The sequence below is a fragment of the Abramis brama genome (genome assembly GCF_963993115.1).
Source record: "Abramis brama genome assembly, chromosome: 10".
In the NCBI taxonomy this organism is placed as follows: Eukaryota; Metazoa; Chordata; class Actinopteri; order Cypriniformes; family Leuciscidae; genus Abramis; species Abramis brama.
This window is the reverse complement of record NC_139972.1, coordinates 17,696,307-17,717,240: the sequence shown is the minus strand read 5'-3', so window position 1 is coordinate 17,717,240 and position 20,934 is coordinate 17,696,307. Positions and strand designations below refer to the sequence as shown.

At 38.0% G+C, this 20,934-nt stretch overlaps 1 protein-coding gene across 2 annotated transcripts in view; it reads left to right on the top strand.

Annotated features, from left to right (window-relative positions):
- Positions 1-20,934, top strand: part of LOC311090906 (alpha-2-macroglobulin-like) — a 43,122-nt gene that overhangs the window by 8,392 nt on the left and 13,796 nt on the right. For both annotated transcript variants that reach the window (XM_084126539.1, XM_084126538.1), the window contains exons 2-16: positions 15,537-15,717; positions 15,827-15,983; positions 16,813-16,865; positions 16,971-16,991; positions 17,166-17,331; positions 17,450-17,534; positions 17,792-17,903; positions 18,017-18,137; positions 18,243-18,352; positions 18,445-18,615; positions 18,707-18,940; positions 19,048-19,257; positions 19,344-19,493; positions 19,704-19,829; positions 19,972-20,065. In XM_084126539.1, the coding sequence (XP_083982665.1) occupies positions 15,537-15,717; positions 15,827-15,983; positions 16,813-16,865; positions 16,971-16,991; positions 17,166-17,331; positions 17,450-17,534; positions 17,792-17,903; positions 18,017-18,137; positions 18,243-18,352; positions 18,445-18,615; positions 18,707-18,940; positions 19,048-19,257; positions 19,344-19,493; positions 19,704-19,829; positions 19,972-20,065 (1,991 nt within the window). The remainder of the gene's footprint in view (positions 1-15,536; positions 15,718-15,826; positions 15,984-16,812; positions 16,866-16,970; positions 16,992-17,165; positions 17,332-17,449; positions 17,535-17,791; positions 17,904-18,016; positions 18,138-18,242; positions 18,353-18,444; positions 18,616-18,706; positions 18,941-19,047; positions 19,258-19,343; positions 19,494-19,703; positions 19,830-19,971; positions 20,066-20,934) is intronic.

Genomic DNA, 20,934 nt, shown 5'->3' with positions numbered 1-20,934 from the left:
CTTTGGTTCACCCAAGAAAGGGCTGCCTGCATCTAAACAGACAATCAGCAATTGGATTGTCCAGGCTATAGCCACGGCTTATCAGGTGCGCAATTTGCCTTCACCTATGGCCGTGAGGGCACATTCCACTAGGGGCATGGCCTCCTCGGTGGCCCTCCTTTCTGGCATCTCGCTTCAGGAGATCTGCGAGGCGGCTGGGTGGGCCACCCCGCACACCTTCATACGTTTCTACAGTCTGCAACTCCCTGTGACGCCTGGCACCAGAGTGCTCGCGTCCTAAGTGTGCCTGGTCTTCCAGCTTCACACTAGGGCGGGCGTGATTACGGTGTGGCATAGTGGGCATTACGTTCCCCAAAGTGTCGTCACGATGACGACGCAGTGCGAGTTCCCTCGAAGGGGAACGTCTCGGGTTCCGACTGTAACCCTTGTTCCCCGAGAAGGGAACGAGACACTGCGTCTCGTCGCCACACCTATCACGGGCAGAACGCTTGCTTCATCGCAAAGGAGCTAACGTGTGTTTGTGCCAGCGTCCCTTTGTATCTTCCGGTTATGCCGTCATCTACTACGTCAGGACGCAGCACCAATCAGGATTGGACAGATTTCATTCATGCTTCAGACGCGCTACGCTAAGGGCGTTCCCCAAAGTGTCGTCACGACGACGACGCAGTGTCTCGTTCCCTTCTCGGGGAACAAGGGTTACAGTCGTAACCCGAGACGTTTTCTTGTGGTAATGGTCAAGTATTAGTTGTGTGACAATGCCTTCCTTAGGAAGAATTACTGGATGTTTCAACTCAAACGCTGTGTTAGACTTTCTTAGTCGTCCTCCAACCCTGAGCAGTTCATTCTCGAAGATGGGATCAAGTTTTTATAACTTGTTGTTCTTTGGCAGCTTAGCAGGGTTTTGACTGAGCAATTTCAGTTCTTCTTCAAAGGCTTCTTTTTGTGCTGCCTTGATGAGCACAATAGCTGCCTTCTCTTTCTCTTCTACACTAATGAACCCTGACTTGTCTTTGTTCACCAGTCTTTTGATCCTAGCAATAGTATTGAGGGCTGTATTCCAATCTGAGAATCGTGAGAGTCTTTCAAGGAAGCTACCTCTTACACAGGCATCTGTTTTCAGGACCTTTACCTCAGGGTCACCTACAAGAAGCACTGGGGATTTTTCATGAGGGCTAATCTCTCGTTCCCATAAGAAATTGGGACCTATCAACCAACTTGAGTCTATCAGGTCTGCCACCTTGAGACCCCTAGACGCACAGTCTGCAGTATTCTGACTTGTTTCCACATAGAACCATTGTCTTGGATCTGTAGAGTCTCTTATCTTCCGTACACGATTAGCTACAAAAACATGAACGCGCCGGGCTTCGTTCTTGATATACCCTAGCACTACTTGGGAATCTGTCCAGAAAAACTCCTCATTTACCTTCAGATCAAGCTCTTCCCCAAGAACATGACTTACTGCCGTAGAAACTGTGGCTGCGGTCAGCTCAAGGCGTGGTATGCTGAAAACCTTCGTAGGGGCTACTCTGGCCTTACCCATGACTAGACATGTGCCGGTATTCGGTAATGCGATAAATCGCGGTAATGAATATGCACGATATTGTTATCGTGGGCACTTCAAAATACCGTGAAAAATAATAGATCAGAATTTATATTTATAGAATGCGCATTAGCTTATTTTCCATCAACCGCTTAAACAAACACTGCGTATATGCTGCACGAAACACGTACGCACTCTGATGTAAACAATCCCCACATGAAGCACTGCGTGCACTGCGTGCAGGCGGCGCAGTGCGCACTCTAGTCTAATGTAAACAATCCTCACATGGAGAAGAAGCACGACGGAAGGAGGAACGCTGCCGACGATTTATCCATAGGCAGTAAAGTAAAGGATTTATCCCCCTTCTAAAAGCAGGGCTGTTAACTCTACGCATTCAGCTTGAGACTCACGCAATTTACACTTTTCACACGCTCTCGCGCCACACATCCATTTTCTCATGCAGAGAAAAATCGCGGAGCAAAGAGGACACTGACACCAACAGACTAGACAGAGCAGGTTACTTTTCATATGAAATAATTCTCAGCTCTCAGGTTCTGTCCATTTTATTACGAAAATCAGACGATAAATACCGTTTTGGCGCTTGTAAATGTGACGTGACCGATCGCTGTAACGCCTCAGTTCAAGTAAACCGATCATCTGTTACCTCATATTTAAAGATACAGTACAACTTACTGAAAGGTATTTATGCCTCATACATAATATCGATCAATCAGTGTTTTTCAACCATGGAAAGAGGTCAATAAAACTGCAGGTGAACAATTATGTCACAGAACGTTACATTTACCTCAGGAAAGCCATTTAATGACTAATACATTAGTTGACTAGAAAAAATAGCTATAGAGAGGAGTATTTTGCTAAATATGTGCACTATATTACATTTGTAATATATTTTTACTTGTGTCATAATTGTTATTATAATGAAAACCAAATTATATTTAATTTAATTTTTAACCTTTAATAATACCAGCTGACAGGGCTCTCTGTATGTTTACAGCATTATGTGAGATATATTTTTTCTAGAGAAATATTAACATTTAGGCTATCTACTGTAGCCTACCTAATATTTATCCAAAGAGTCAATATTGAATCAAGATTGAAATCAAATCCCAAGAATTGAATTGAAATCGTGAAAATTGTGTAAAATTCTGTTTAGTTACCAAATGTTTTGACAATCACAATTACACCTATTGTGATGCAAGTTGTTTTTTTTCTACATCCCCTCCCAATCCATCTGTTTCTCTTGAGCAATTAAAATATCGTGATAATACCGTATACCGTGATAAAAGCTCAATCAATTAATCGCAGCATGAAAATTTGATACCGGCACATGCCTACCCATGACCAGTGCACAATGTACTTGTTCATCAGCAACAATCCTGATGTATGAACACTGCCCATAACCCTCACTGCTGGCATCTGAAAAATGATGCAGCTCTATTTTCTGGATTCTGCCCATATTTTCAGGAATGAAGCATCTTGGTATTTTGACCTTTTGGAGATTCTCCAAATCATGGATCCATGTATCCCACTTTGGCTTCAGATCAGAAGGAAGAGGTTCATCCCATCCTACCCCTCGTTTGCACATCTCCTGGAGCACTCTCTTTCCAGTCAAGATATAGGGAGCGAGAAAACCTAATGGGTCGTACACACTTGCAACTACTGATAGAATTCCTCGCCGAGTGGCAGCCTTTTCATTAAGGTCAACTTTGAATGAGAATGTATCCATCTCTATGTTCCACTTTACTCCCAGTACACTCTGCATTGGAAGCTCATTGTAGTTCAGATCTACATCCTTCACAACACTGGCACGTTCGCTCTCTGGAATTGCGCTCAAGACTTCTCTGCTATTGGACACAAACTTGTGTAAAGGCAAGTTTCCCTTAGCCAAAGTTTCTTGCACTTCACTAACCAACTTATTGGCCTTCTCGATGGAATCAACGCTGACAAGTCCATCATCCACATAGAATTTTTGGCAAATGATGCTCGCTGCTAGTTGGGTAGTCCCTCTCATATTTGCTGGCAAGATATTTCATGCCGTAGTTTGCACAACCCGGAGAGGATGCAGCTCCAAAAATATGTACTCGCATGCGTTATTACTTGGGTTCCCTTTCGGTGTTCCCTTCTTCCCACCATAGGAATCTCAGGAAATCACGATCATCTGGACTGACATGAAAGCGGTGGAACATCTTTTCCACATCACAAACAATTGCAATCTGATTCTCACGAAATCTGCACAACACTCCAGTAAGAGCATTTGTTAAGTCTGGGCCTGTGAGTAAGTGGTCATTTAGAGATGTACCTTCAAATTTGGCTGAGCAGTCAAATACCACTCTTATTTTTTCTGGCTTCCTGGGATGATACACCCCATGGTGCGGAATGTACCAGGCGTTGCCTTCTTTCAGTGTGAAATCTGCTTCTTCGGCATCACCATCTCTAAAGACACCATCCATAAATCTCACATAGTCTTCTCTGTACTTGGGATTTCTCTCCAATTTTCTTTTCAAATGCTTCAAACGAACCGTAGCCAGTTGCTTATTGTTCGGTAATTGAGGACGTTCTCTGAATGGCAAGGGCATTTCCACATGTCCTTCTTTGTTGTGTTAAGTCGTTTCATCCAACTGTTGAAGAAATTGAATGTCCTCCTGAGATATTGTTTTTTCTCTTGAGTCTGTATCTCGAAAATCTGCTTCTAACGTCCTGATTACTGAAGCAGGTGTGATTGCTGGGAGTTCCTTCACAGAAATGCGATGACAGAACTCCGGTACATTTCTAGAGCAAACATGGGGTGTTATGGATCCCACTACACTCCAGCCTAAGTCCGTCTTGACTGCATATGGTTTGTGATCCTTTCCTGATATCACTTGGGTTGGCTTTAGAGCCCTTGGACAATCAAAGCCAATGAGAAGCCCTACAGGACAATTCAACAACTCTGGCATCTTATCTGCAACACTGAGCAAGTGAATCCATTTCTGAGCCTTCTTGCAAGTAGGAATGCTATCTCGTTCCAAGGGAATGTATTCTCGAGTGTATACGGGTGGCAACTCGATGTACTCTTGCAGACTATAACCTCTCACTCTTAGTCCAACTGCTCTCTGACAATTCTCTATTGAAGCTCTATCAGTCATTGTGGACAGCTTTAATTTCACAGGTTCTGTGTTTGCTTGCAGTTTGTCACAGATGTCCTGACTGATAAATGTATTACTGCTCTGCGTGTCCAGTAATGCATAAGCTAGAATTTCTGTGCTGTCCTTAGTTGCACAAGAGAGCCAAACTGGAACTATCATCGAAGTGTGATTACCTTTATCCATCTCCACACTGCATAAGTTAGTGGAAACCCTTTCATCAGGTGAAACTTCTGGCTTTCCTCCTTGAGAGCGTTCTTCAAGAAGTGGAGAGGGATGACTCTGCTTGCAGATGTTGCAAGTAGCTCGCTTTCTACAGTTTTTAGAGACATGGCCAACTCTGAGACAACCAAAGCACATCTTGTTGTTGATAACAAACCTTTTCTTCTCCTCAAGAGGCATTGCCGCAAACCTTTCACATTTGTATATAAAATGATTTTGCTGACAACAGACATATTCTATTTGTCTCTTATCCTGAGTGACAGAAGGGTTTAGTTTGGAGCCTTTCTCTCTTTCCAATGCACTCTTTGCAATGGGTTTAACATTTTGCGCCAGAGCACTGGCCTTGAGACATTTCTGCTCCTTCCCAGGCCTTTCATCTGCATGTTTTAAAGCAAGTAGAGAGGAAACAGGATTACATGCAATGCGTGCCTCCTCTGCCACAAAGTCTGAAAACTCAGTGAAGCTTGGGTATGGTTTCTCTTCATCTAGTGCTTTAGTGACATACCTATTCCAGCGAGTTGTTATCCAGTCAGGAAGTTTCTGAAGCAATTTCTGGTTTTCTTCACAATCGTCCAAAACCCTCAAACCATGTACATGAGGCATTGTATTTTTGCAATAGATAGGCCTAAGGAAATCACTAAACTCCCTTAATTTCATTGATTCTTTGGGTCCAAGTTTTGGCCAGTTATTAAGCTTTGCTCTGAACGCTCTTTGAACTACAAAGGGGTGTCCATAATGTTTGTTCAGGGCATCCCAAGCTTGTGTGTATGCATCCTCATCACTCCTATAAAACGTTCCCTCTAGTACACTAAGCGCATCTCCACTTATGTACCTTTTCAGATAGAACAACCGATGTGCTGGGCTTGTACAGTTCGTTTCGATCAAAGCTTTAAAGCAGGTGCGCCATTCTGTGAACTTGAGTGGGTCACCCGTAAACGTGAATGGCTCTGGAGCTGGAAGTTTAGTCATTGCCAGGGATTCTTTTAGTGCTTTCACTAACAAGACCTCATCTACTTTTGTCTCTAGCTCATTTTCAGAGCAAGGTTGAGCTAAAGTTTCTTTCTTGACGCAAGAAGGGTTATTGTGGTGCGGTGGCAGCTGACTTGAAGGCATGCTTTTTTCTTTAGCATCTTCTATTTCAGCATTCAATCTTGATTCCTCTTCTGCATACACAACATATTCAGCTTCCATTACTTCAAGATCTCTTTGCTCTTCCAGCATTTTTAACTTATCTTGTTGGGCTAGTACCTCTTTTCTTTGAGCTGAGATTTCTTGTTCTCTCTTTAGTTCAGCACGTTTTACAGCTAAGCGTGCCGCTGCTTCTGCTCTTTTTATTGACATATTACTTCCATGCTGACCATCTCTTTCAGCTCTCGACACAGTTGAACCATAAATTGAACTGGCGTCATCTCTTTGCAGTAACTGAGTGAGTGTTTCTTTTACAGCTTCAGCATCAAACTCCTTTATGCCAACTTCTGCGCAACGTCCTTTCAGTAGTGCAGTTATTTCACTAGTAACTGAAGTGCAGCTATCCATTCTCCTCCTTATATCTTGAGATGGGACGTTCAGTGCACGAATACTCTCATATATTTGTTTTAACTCTGCTTCATGTTTCTCTGATGTCACCATCATATCATCTAACTCGGTTTTAGAGCACTCTTCTTTCAGCTTGGATCTGATGAACTGAGCTTCAGCTTTGAAGTTTAAGTACGTGAACATAAACTTCCGTTCTCTTTTTGCTAATTCGTCATGTCTCAACTTAAGCATTTTTTCTGTTGGACGCCTTTCTCTTTCTGATCACCTAACTGCCTGCTCAACTCGTGAAGATGATTCCTGGAATCTCGTCTTATTAACTTCCAGATCTGCATTAATTTCAGCTAAGCGTTCTTCATATTTTTCTCTGTCAGTGGCATCAATCTCAGTTTCTAATTTCCCCTCTAATTGTGCCTTTTCTTCTTCAAGAGCTTGAATCACTTGGTCTAAGACACAGCTTTCTGATCTATTTTGATCCATGTTGGTAACTTGCTTTAAACTACACTACTGTTCAGCTTTAAACCCTGATAACAAGCTGTAATACCATGAGGAAATTGCACAATGTCAATTATTAAACAAGTTACACACTTCTATCAATTTAGACAATTATCAAAAGCAAATATTAGTTACAATCATTTGCTAACTATTTTAACAAATGTTATTCAACCAAGAAATGAAAATTCAAGCTGAAAAGATACAGTCTGACCTGCAAATCCAAAGGTAGCAACTCTTATTGAAAGCTGAATTGTCCAAAAACATCGCAACGTTGCCGCCTTGTGGCTGTCTTTCGTCACTGCAGCATTATCGTCTTGCATTGCCCTTCCGCACGGCAAAGAATGCAGTCACGCGAAACGCAATAGAGTTTCAATGCGACGAAATCGCGTAGAATGGCGGCGTCCTCACTTTACCCAATAGCTGCAGTTTTCCACCGAGGTCGACTGGAGGGAGGTCTGGCAATCTTTCCTTTTCCACGATGAACTCAACTCTTGCACTCTTCCAGGGGAATGTAAACAGACGTTTTTTCACTATAACGGCTCCTGAATGTTTTTCCAGATCAGAAAAATCACGCTTCAACTGATGCCTTCAATCTTTTAATGTCTTCCTTTCAGGAATCAGGATATTCCATATCACAAAATCGAATGGACACCGTGAAAAAACTGAAAAATAAACCAAAATTACAATCAAATTTGTTTAAGTGATTCTACCATGACATCGCTCGAAACTGAAAACTGAAATCAATACACACAGTACATCAAATTATAAGTAAACAATAACCAAAATACATACAAACATACCATGTGCTTTCCAATCGGGACTCAGGAGACATCAGTAGACAATTTATTTGCTCACACCTCTTTCGATTTGTGTGTGACACCTCGTGTTTTTTTTTTTTTTTTTTTTTTTTTTTTTTAGTCAGTTCAAATACAAAAACATTTCAGTACAATGCAAAAAAACAAAATGGTTACAAAGCATTGACAATACAGCTCAAAATATTTAACCAGAAAAGAAAAAGAAAAAAAATAATAAACATAAACATAAGAACAAATACAAAAATATAAGTATAAAATATCAGGGCATTTATATGTATTTGAAAAGCTTTAATATTTGTATTGTTTTTATAAGCTTTTTATTTTGTGATCTCATGTTTGAAAGAGTTTCAAAATATATTGTTAGATCAGTGTTATAGAAGGCAATATAGGAGGGTTTCTTTTGAGTTATTCTTGTCTTATGAATATAAAATTTCGCCAAAATGATAAAAAGATTAATTATATAATTTTGTTTTTCAGAAAAAAAAGGGTTTTGGAAACAAAGTAAAATGTCATGAGGGTCTAAATTAAGACATCTGTTCAATTTTTTTGTCATATCTATTTTAAAGTCAGTCCAAAAAGAAATAGAAAAAGGGCAATATAAAAATAAATGTTCAATGTCTTCAAGTGATGTGTTACAAAAAGTGCACTTATCACAAACAGCATGAATATATCTACTAATGGTTGCATTTACAGGATAGCATCTATGAATAATTTTGTATATTACTTCTTTGACTTTATTAGAAATAATAAACTTATAGGGCATAGTCCAAATGTTGCGCCAAGATATACAATATGGTTTAAGCCACTTTGATTTACATGGAGGACTGGATCCAACATTAAAGGAGTTTCTTATAAAGTTGTTATTAAAACCTTTATCAAATAAAGAGAGACCATTTACAAAGAGTTGAGGATTTTGTAAAGATGTATTATTGATAGCCTATCTACATCTGAAAATTTGTTTAATATTAGTATGCCATTAGGAATAGCCTTAATTACTTTGTTAAATTCTTTTTCATTTACAAATAAACCATATTTTGAAATAAAATTAGGGTAGGTGTAAAATTGCCCATTTTTGTCAATTAGTTGGCTAACAATTAAAATGTTGTGTTGGACCCAATTCTCCATGTACAAAGATTTTTTATTATGAATGATATTACTATTGTTCCATATAAAACACCTACTCTACTGGGAGAAAAATTGTGTTTGTACAAAAGGGACCAGAAAAGTAATGTTTGTTTATGATAGTTAGCTAAAGCAATTGGAAGTTTACCGGTCATATAAGGACACTGCAACAAAAAGTTTAATCCCCCAAGTCTCTTGAACAAAAAATAAGGGACTATATTAAATATACTTGTTTGCTTTTTTAAAAAGTTTTTAAGCCAATTTATTTTTAGAATTTGGTTAAAAATAGTAAAATTAAGAACATTTAATCCACCATCAGATAGTTTATTAACAAGAACGCTTTTCTTAATTTTATGAGGTTTGTTTTTCCAGATGAAATTAAAGAGTAATTTATCCATTTGTGAGCATATATCCTTTGGGGCACTAAGTGAAGAGAAAAGGTATGCTGCTCTCGAAAGACCTTCTGCCTTACTCAATAGAATTCTCCCTTGAATAGAAAGATCTCTTGCTAACCATGAGTTATATTTCTTTTGTATTTTTTCAATAACAGGCAAAAAATTGGAGTTAACCATTACATCAGTGCTTTTAGAAATTTTAATTCCCAAATAGGTTACCATACTTTTAACAGGAATATTACACACATTGGATAGGTTGTTGTTTTTAAGTTGTAAGATCTCACATTTAGATAAATTTAAATTCAATCCAGAGAATTTTGAGAAGCTATTAATCATGTTTAGAGCCAAAGGTACCTCAGAACTATCACCAAGAAAAATTGTCGTGTCATCAGCAAGTTGCGATATTTTAATTTGTCTTTCATGAATTTCAATTCCTTTAAAAGGGTGTTGGTTTATCATATTGCTTAACACTTGAGCTACAACTAAAAAAAGGAATGCAGAAATTGGGCAGCCTTGCCGAATGCCTCGGTTTATTTCAAATCTGGGAGATGTCCCATTAATAAGTTTAATAGAGCTATTACTACCATAGTACATCGTTTTTACACTTTTTATGAAATATTCCCCGAAACCAAAGAATTTTAAGGAATCAAATATAAATTTATGGCTAACTGTATCGGAAGCTTTTCTAAAATCTAAAAAGAGTATTAAAGGGTCACCATTTAGTAAATTGCTATATTCTACTAAATCAATAACTAAACGAATATTAGAGGAGATATGGCGTCCTTTCATGAAACCACATTGAGTTTCATCAATTATCTCATTTAAAGCATTTTTCATCCGTTTTGCAAAAACTGCTGCCATTATTTTATAATCATTATTTAATAATGATATAGGTCGCCAATTTTCTAATAATAGTCTATCTTTTTGAGGTTTAGGGATCAATGTGATGACGCTTTGTCTAAGTGATGTAGGTAAGGATCCTTTGTTGATGGCCTCTTCATATACTGCTAATAGGAATTTAGATATATCGTTTATAAAAGCTTTATAGAATTCTGATGAAAGGCCGTCATTTCCAGGGGATTTGTTGTTTTTAAGTGTTTTTATACAGAACTCAATTTCACTTAGAGAAAGGTTTTCAGAACATTCAAATCTACTTTCTAAAGATAGCAATTTTGGATTTCTAATGGTTTTAAGAAGAATTGAATTATCTTGTTCTTCTCCTAATGAATATATATCTGTATAATATTTAGAAATAAATTTAGATATTGTGTCTAGGTCTTCAGTAACAAAGTCATTTATTTTCTAATTAGGCACATTTCTGCATTCCTTTTCTCGAGGCTAAAAAAATATTTACTATTTCTTTCACCTTCTTCCATCCATTTTCTTCTAGATCTTACAAAAGCACCTTTGGCTTTTTCTTGATAAATATGGTCTAATTCTTTCTGCAAATTATCTAAAACATCATTATTGGATGGGTGTGTAGATGTTTGAGTTAAATTGGAAATCTCTTAAATTATATCTTGAATACGTGTTCTTTTTTTCACGGCCAATTTTTTTCCAAATTGAATACTATATTTTCTTATCTCAAATTTTAATAGTTCCCATATCTTGCCATATTCCTTCTTAATATTTGCCTGTTGCCAGTATGTATTTATTAATAATTGGATTTGTTTCACATAATCTTCATGGTATAAAAGTGAATTGTTTAGTTTCCAATAGCCTACATTTCGAGAGTTACACTGGATATCTTCAAATTTAATACTTAAAGTTAAAACTTTGTGATCAGTAAGAATAGCTGGGGAAATTTCAGCTTGTAAAATTCTTTGTTCCAAGTCTAAGGAAATTAGCCAAAAGTCAATTCGCGATTGCAGAGTCATTTGTTTATTGCTCCATGTGAATTGTCTAACAAGGGGGTGTCTATATCTCCAAATGTCCATAAGAGCTAAATTATTACAAAAATTCTGGAGAATGTTATTTTTATTAAAGACTTTGGAGGGGAATCTATCTAGAACATTGTCATGAACCATATTAAAATCTCCGCCAATAATTATCTGTGCCATTGGAAATTTAGTTGAGAAAATATTGACATTTTCTTCTATTGTGTCTAACAATTCACAATTTAAAGAAGAAGAGTTGTAACCATAAATATTGCATAATATAAACAAATTACTGCTAGTTTCAACAACTATAATTACCCAATGCCCTTTAACATCACATTTGTTACAAATAATTTTTCCTCTAAAGTTGCCTTTCAAAGTGCTTACACCAGCTGAATGGTTGTTTCCATGAGCTAACCAGAGATCATCTCCCCACTGATTCTTCCAAAATAAAACATCTTCCACACTTGAGTGGGATTCTTGTAAAAAAATAAAATCTGCCTTCATTTCTTTGCAAAACAAAAATATTGCTTTTCTTTTAACAATATCTCGAATGCCCTTTACATTAAGTGAAATGAGTGATAACTCCGTTATAATATAACAAGTTACAACAGGAGAAAAAATAACAGAAGTATGAGGAGGGTTTGGTTTATCCTCAATTTCAAAAGCAGAACAAATTTAGTATAGTTCAATATACGAACATTATATATGAACTAAAAAACGTTGTTAAGTTTGAACAAAAAAAAACAACAACAACCGTGCATGCGTTTGTGGCCATACATCTCAGATGTCTGAGGATCAGTTACTGTACTACTGTTCAGCTTATCTTTTGGCCTTCTGCATTCAGTTTAATCTCAATACCTTCAATCAGGGGCGTCATGCAAGCCAAAATTCTGGGGGGGCACAATCTGAGACGTTGCAATTATTTTCTGACGGGTGATATGGATCATGTTAGGAGGGGTCAGGGGGTTTCTCCCCCTGAAAATTTTTAAATTCTGGCTGCTAAACATACCATTTCAATGCAGTTTGGGAGGGACAGAAATACCTTAACGGAGCTAGCAGCAACCCTCCTCTATCTGAGGACTAAGTTAAAGTATCTATTTTGTAAGTTTATGTAAAAGACAGGTTGATGAAAGAACTGTAAGCTCAAATTCAAAAGCTTTTTAAGTCTACTTCATTAATGTTTGCCTATCTTTTTTCACTGCATTTGAATTAGCTGCCTGATCCGCGAAGAACCGTGAATAACAGTCTATGGGAGAAACATCAAGTCGATGCCTTGATAACGTTAGGTTGGATTTTGCAGTTAGCCTACAACAAATTTAACACCCTCGTTTCTATGAAACTGAAAACAATTGAACCAGCTGGAGACTTTGACACAAGATAAAACAGAACAGATGTTTCAAAACCGATCAGATAACGTTAATGGCTTTGGATGGCAGTAACGTTAGCCAACTAGTTTACGGTTAGACTAGGCTAGCTATCGATAACGTTACACTGACACAACTTAAGTTAATGCTCTGAATTCGCAGCTAATATTAAATCCATAACTTTTTGATCAAGTTAAAATTTCCAGGTCAACCACAAATAATCCCACTACCTTTTAATATCATCCGATAACTAATTCAATGCTGATTTGTTGCTTTGCCCACTTACCACTTCAAGACCATCTGTAAAACATTGCTAGCTCAACGTGCGAGATGAGTGAGTTGCTTGAACATACACAGCAAAGATTCTAGAGCGCTACGCGCGTAGATTGCTCTAGATTTGATACACAGACACCATATTAGGAAAAAGGGCTGATGCTGACCGATTTATTACACATCCAGAAGAATACATTTGAGTCGTTATAGGCTCTGGTATTATGGAGCATAATAGGAATAAAGTTGTGACAAAAAAAATTATCAGGGAGGAAAAATCTGAGGGGGCACGTGCCCCCTCACTTTGAATGGGCATGACGCCACTGCCTTCAATGAACGCCTTGGACCCGACATAGTAGGCTTTTCTGTTATCTTCACGTGCTTTCTTCACATGTGGCCATAAAAGCGATCGTCTGTCTTTTTCCTCTTTGGTCAGATCCTCCACGAAGCGAAGCTTGTGTTGTTTCAGGAACTCGTTGTTTTTGGCATTCTTCCAAATGGCATCACGCACAGACCGTAACGTGAATAAAGCAATGATGGCACGAATCCTACCCGATTGCGGTTTACCAAGCCTGTGAGCAATGTCAATGACTTCAAAACCTTTTTTGCAAGACTCAGGGGCAACAACGTTACAAATTTCTACAACTCTTGCCTTTACATCTTCGTTTGGTTGCTCAGAGAGGCCATGTAGACATAGGCACCAACGTCTTTTGTAACGTTCGGCATCGGCGACTCTTTCTTCCAGACTGACGAGAGATTTTTGTTGTTGCGTGAATTTCTCACCCAGCTTGGTTTTGTCCTCCTTAAGATCTTGAATCTCCGAATAAAGATGATTTAAGGATGTTTTGAGTTCCTCGATCGTGTTGGAGTTGGTAATTATCATTTTCTGGAGTGAGTCTGCCCGTTGATTAATTTTCAGGGTGAGGGCCGTGATGATATTTTCCTGCAACTCGGATAGGGAAGGCTCACCTCGGTTTTTCTTCGGCATAGGGCTGCTCAGTGGAGTGTCAGGAGCGGGAGGAAGAAGTACTGGCAGGTCTCCTTTAGCTGAATCAGCTGAAGATGTGTGATCAGCTGCGTAGAAATGGTCTGAGATCACTTTCTTTCGTTTGTCTTTGGCGCTCATTTTAATCGCTTGTCGTGAGTCACGCGGTGACGGATCTAGATCAGCAACTTCTTAGTACTTTTTTCAAGCGAAAAAATAAAGTTTGCTATTACAGTATTATAGACTATAGTTTCAAGTTCGAAACTATAGTTTTTTGAAAGATTTAACACATGAAGAGTCTTCACAGAAAGAGGATAAAATCAAACCCTTCAGAGCGTTTCAACATACGTCTGTCTTGGTCGCCATCTTGTCTCGACCCCCACACCTCGTGTTTCTCTCTTATCTTTTTTCTTTTTCCTTTTCCGGTAAGCACGCAAAAAATAAAATCACATGACCAATACGTCTTATGTTACTCCTTTTCCCAGTAGGTGTCACTATTACCAAACTATCATGTAGATCAATACAATTTTCACACAAGTATTACACAAAATTTATAAAACAAAACAAACAAACAAACCAAAAACCTTTCAAAAGTGAAAAAATATCTGCGACAGCTACAGTGCCTAAAACCCAGGGTTGGCACGAACTAAACTGAAACATAGCTGGCTAGCCACCTAAACCGGCTTCATAGTATAGGCCCCGGGTTAATGTGCGTGTTTGTAGGCCTATGTCACAATAAGCTTCAAATCGGAATAGATATTTTTGACATGGGCATATAGCACGGATACATTTTCCTGCTGTTTGCGCATAATAACAACGGTTCTTTATTTGTTTTAAACAGCAGACTTAATCCATTTCTGGTCATAATTTGGAAACAATGAACCGTTGTGTTGTGCATCTTATATATATCACGCAGTAAAAATGCCCCTCCCCGCATCCAAAACCAGTCATCTGTGGATGAGAATCCGAAAGAACAAGGACTGGTGACGACGTTGTCCTGCTCCACTTCACAGACGTTGAGTGAAAGGAGAATTTTGGGACACTCATTTAGGATATGACATATTCGGTGTCTCTGAATTGTCAAAACACCTAGATCAAAATGCTTGCTACGGATGCAAAAAACACTGAAAATCAAACCCCATCCGATTTTTTTTTGTATGACGGACAATGTTAGTGTGCTAATATTTATCTAAGTCATAGGCCTATTTATTTTTTTAACGTGCGAAAATTTTGAATGAGTATTTCGGACTCAGTGCCTCGCGAGACTCGATCGGATCAAAAAGGAATAAACCACACCAGATAATTTGTTTTCTCGTTTTTGACTTCTAAACGGAATAACGAAGAAACCATTTATTTATCACATATTCGATTCTTCTCGTGAATAAAGAAATCTTGCGATGTTTTTTTATATTTTTATCTTTGTTTTCATCACACTATTTGTTCTAATCCGCCAAATGGAAAAACAATAAAAACCAAAATGAATAAACAGCTTGAATATTCGATCTCAACATGGGCGGGAATAAAACGCCCCTTTCCGCTAATTGGTCAACCAGAGATCAAGCCGTGCTGTCATCAGTTCAGCTCCGTGTAACACAATAGTCATCTGATACAGTTGTTTGAATTATTACAGAGTGTATTGCAACTAGGCCTATATCTCTTTTTCTTCAAACAGCCAAACAAATGGCTCGACACAAGTCTGGTGAATTAATTTTATGTTTATTTAGGACAATATTGCTTTTGAAACAACACAATTTTACATTTTCTCTGGACAGATCTTTCATGGTGACATTTCCTGCAGTGATCGGGTCTGGATCTGAGGCCAAACTGTGTGCAAGTCTTCTCAAGCCCAATGAAAGCCTTGTCATGACCATTCATCTGGTTCATGGTAACCAGAGCACTTTACTGCTGCAGGAGAAAGCTGAGGAAGAGTTTCACCGCTGCTTTAACTTCAAGGTCAGCCATCAAAACATACACATGATGATTATTATCATATATATTTCACCATAACGCATCTAGTTTTTGTGATGGCAGGTTGTAAATACAGTATATTATTTCTCATCAGGCTCCTCTGGTCGAAGCAGAATCAGTGCAGAAAATGAAGGTCGAACTACAGGGAGAAACTTTCAAGATGTCTGAAGAGAGAAAAGTCATGTTCAGGCCTTACCATCCTCTGACCTTTATCCAGACCGATAAACCTATATATATTCCAGGACAGACAGGTGAGCTTTGAATGTCTCAAAGGCTCAGTAAATAATGCTGTCACTGACATCTAAACCCTGATCACAGCTTATGTAACGTATACATTAAGTAAAGCTTGCTATGATCATACAATGAGCTGATGATCAAAAATTACAAATGTTGCACAAACCGACAGATGGCGAACGAGCATTAAGTAAACAGTTCAATGGATTTACAAACTTGTAAACAGAAAAGAGGAGCATAAGAAAATATAAGGATCGATAAGGATCAATAGCTTTGAAATCGAACAGCTTTGGAAACACAAGAATGGTCATCTAGTGTGTGTTTGAACAATCACCTCAGATTCAAACATATATTCAGCCTAAATTCTGTAATTACAGTATCTATATGACTTTATTTTATATGAAATCTACAGATACTATAGATCAGGGGTGTTCTTGATGAGCCACTGCAGAGTTTAGCTTTAACCTTAAATGTCAGGATCAGGATCCAGCTAATAAAGTCCTTCAGGTTTATCTGAAATCTACAGGTCTGTGTGTTGAAGCAGGGTTGGCCCTCCAGGAGTTTGACACTCCTGCTATAGATCGTTACATGAGATAATAGCTGTTAATAGAGATAATTATGGCTAAAACAGGCTACTATGACAGTGTAATTTGGCTCAAAAAACACGTTCACACAGCAGCAGAATACAGTTGTCAGCCCTGCATTTGATCCTTAATACGGTTACGTTCACACACAGTTTGGTTATTTACAGGAGTGAAATACTGACTGTAAGCCTTGTCCCTTATATAAGAGCTGAAAGACGTCAAAAGTGGAGTTTTTTTTAAAATGCATATTTCTATTTTACAGTGCACTTCAGAGTTGTTACCATGGATACAAACTTTGCACCCCTTGATCAGCAGGTCTGATGTGTTTATCTTGCATCTTTATCGCCCTTGTTTTCTCTTGCATTGTTGAATACACATTTTGAAGCTTTTAATCTTTTACTACTATTTGCTCTTTTACAGTATAGTACAGTGGTTCTTGAGGTAAGAACACAAAACCTTCTGTGCAGTCATAACTAGCACCTTTTGAATCTTATTAACACTTATTTTTACAATTATTGTATTTTCAGTAGGCTAATTATACATTTCTTCATTGATGGTCAGGATATGTGTAGCTGACTGTAACTAAATATCTGCACTGTCTCTGGTATTGAACAGGACAGTCGACGTAACCGGATTGGTCAATGGACAAATGTTTCTTCAACAAGGTGGATTTTGCAGCTTTTTTATGAATTAAACCCAGAGGCCCGTCAAGGCATGTACAAACTGAAGGCTTTTATTGGTGACAGGATGATCTCACATGATTTTGAGGTGAAGAAATATGGTAAGTCATTAAAACAAATGATTTGCATTGTTGCATGGGAAGAATTTCAATAACATGTCCGTATATTAATATGTAATTTGACTACTAATAACTCTAATTTCTGTCTTCTGACTTCTAGTTTTGCCTAAGTTTGAAGTTACTGTAAAAAGCCCAAATGAAGTGAGTGTTGAAGAAGAGGAACTGATAATTGAGGTTTGCGGAAAGTGAGTGGTTTATATTTCCTGCATTAAGAGAGCAGTATAGCATGTGATTAAATATTAATTTTTAAATACATATATTAAGAGAGCATTCTTCCATTCTTGTCACAAATAAGTTACTTTGATTTAATTGTTAATTGTATTATTTCTTTTTAAATATTTTTTACTTTGGGGTCAGTTATTTACTGTAATCCCCATCGTAATATATTAGTTGCTGAACTCAACCCTGGGTTCTAGATAATTTGCTTGTACCTTTTTCACAGATACACTTATGGACAGCCTGTACCTGGTAAATCATGGGTGAAAGTGTGCCGTAATAGATTGTCCTACCAGAGCCTTTACACCGGTCAAGTGTGTTTAGAGGAAACCATTGAGGTATGTGAGTTGAAACACAGTACAAGTAATGGCACATTATCTTACCTCCACTAATCCAATCAAACCACTCTACAGTCAACATGCTATCTTTTTTGTTAACTCCTTATAATTAGATAAAAAAGACAGGCTGTGCCATCCATACCTTAGAAACATCAGTCTTTTTCAACGCCACACTAAAGGATAGGCTGGAGAATTCTCTTCGTGTTGAGGCAATGGTTACAGAAGAAGGAACAGGTGAGCTGCTGGATTTGGTCAGATCCTGTTACTTCTTGAATTTTTTATGTTTTACTTTAATTTTATTTTAAAGAATAATTATTCTGGTGTTTTTACTGTTTACAGAGATTACCATGACAAAATCTGAATCTGTATCTCTTACTTATAAAATTGGTAACGCCACATTTACTGAGCTGCCCAAAACATATGAACATGGATCAATTATAGAAGGAAAAGTAAGTCTAAAATCAGTTTATCTCAGTTTAGCACCATTGATATGTACATAATTATTCATTTATTTATGCCTTCAAAATCTTATTTTCAACAGATCAAACTCTCAAACTTCAAAGGTGCACCAATTCAAAACAAAGAGGTTTATCTTATGGAGGGTAACACTTGGTCCCCAAAACTGCTCCTAAATCTCACTACAGACAGCGATGGACTGGCCAGCTTCTCTTTTAATACGTCCAGTCGTCCTAAAAGTGATATTAATCTGATTGTAAGAGAGTTTTTTTGTTGTTTTTTTAGTTTTCTTTTGTGTTCCCTGAAGAGTTCAGTTGCATGAGTTATTTCTGATTCTTTGTTATCAGGCAAGTGTCTCTCAAGAGCCCCGTTATTATAGCCACAACAAGCCTTACATCTCTGTGGGTATACAACCAGTTCAGCTCTTCCAGCCTGCCACTCCATACACCCCAACACTAAGTGAATTGATTATAGAGAATATTGAGCAACCATTAAAGTGTGAGTCTGAGTTTACAGCCACCATCAAGTATTATTTTATTGGAGAGACTGTTGAAGACTTCAAAACGGACATTGTCTATATGGTGAGAACATCGGCAGTATTTATATTATTACAGAGATGCTTTTGTTTAACAGTATTATTTGGCTACTCTAGTCAGTTTGTTATTTGAGTGTCATCTGTCTGTTTCAGGTCTTGTCCAGAGGAGTGATCGTCCATCATGGATATGAGAAGATTGAAGTGAAGTCTTCTAATGGAGCAAGTGGCAAAATGTCGTTCAAACTGTCTGTTGGTTCAGATCTGGCTCCTGTACTGCAGATTCTGGCATACTGTGTTCTGCCCAGTGAAAATGTTGTTGCTAGTAGCAAAAATTTCAACATTGAAAAGTGTTTCAAAAACAAGGTATGCATTGTAGCTTTAGAAATGAGCCTCTTTACTGTATTACTTACTGTATTACTAAATTAAATCCTATTCACTGTATTTCACAGGTGTCTCTGCAGTTTTCTCCTGCTAAAGCGGTTCCTGGTGAGAAAAACACTCTCCAGCTCTCAGCTCAGCCTGGTTCACTGTGTGGCCTCAGTGCTGTAGATCAGAGCGTCCTGATCCTGAAGTCAGGAAAACGTCTGGATGCTGACAAGGTGTAGCTGCTTTAAGATTCAGTATTGATTAACTGCGTCTTCATAGTGGGAACCTACAGTGTGAATCTAGTGATAACAAAGATTAGATATTACTGCTATGATCCATCAGTTTTTGAGCTGACATCCCAATATAAGGAGATTTAACATCTTCATTCTTTTCTCACCAAAATAGAATTAAAGTTTTGTTGTGTGAACTTGGTCCCGTCACAGGTCTTCAACTTGCTGCCAGTGCAGTCGGGGTCAGATTATCCTTATACTGTTGAAGATGAGCGGGAGTGTCTGCATGTGAGACCCCGTCGAGCTGTGCCGACAGACAACGCCTATGAATCCTTAAAGGTAACAGGTGGATTATATGTGTGGCAGTGCACTAGATAATGATTGGGAGAGTATATACTGTATATGTGCAAGTAATTATACTTGATTATACTGACAATTAAAACTAATTTGTATTTTCATGACTTATTGTGGTTTTTGACAGAGAGTGGGATTGAAGATGGCAACAAATTTGGTTGTGCGAGTTCCTCAGTGTCTGTCATACAGAGGCTTGATGTATCACCGACACCGTTATATAGGTACATGCACAATTACAATCCAAGCTGTTATGTTTTAATATGTAGGTGCTTGTTGTGAAATATATATATATAAAAAATATATATATATATGTTAAATTTGTGAAATTGTGGATCTCTTACAATTCGTACAATTACACAATTATAGTGATGTAGTAGAAAAAAACATTCAGACTCAGTGTTATTACTGATACAAAAACGTAACTATATAAATTTGGCTAAATTAAATGAACACATTAACTTTGGCAGCCCTAAAATACTAAAACTAAAATATTAAATAAATTGAAACTAGAAAACATCTCAGGTTACGCATACCACCATGGTTCCCTGAGAAGACGATGCATCACCTATGGGTCGCTATGGGGATTGCCTCCGGCCATGACAGTTGTCTGAAGCAGTGTTTCCAACACCTGTGCCACTAGTGTCAGGTATGCCGTGGAAAATGATCATATTCCAAAAATAAAGAAATGATGTTTGCGTAAGCACAGCTTTTATTTACTCAAGAAACACTGTCCATAAAGGCTAAAAAAAAATAATTTGAAGAGCGGTGAATAGTAGTCTTTGCTGTCTAGTCTAGAAGCAAATATAGTGTTTTAAATATAATGTAGCAAGTCTAAAGACTGTTTATGTTCAATATGATCTAGATGCGTGTATTTTCTTTCATGTGTTATGTGTTTTGGTTGTATGGGGCTTTAAGGAATGGGCTGTTCTTCTAAAGAACGAGCCTGCGCAGTTAAGCGTGGGCGGGGTTGGAGAAAGGGGAGTTCGAGAAGTTTGTGGTTCGCTGGACTGTGTGAGGCAAGAGACTCACTTAACAGTTTTAATGCTCTTTTATTAACGTGAGCACCTGTGTAGCCGATGCTCTTTGGGAT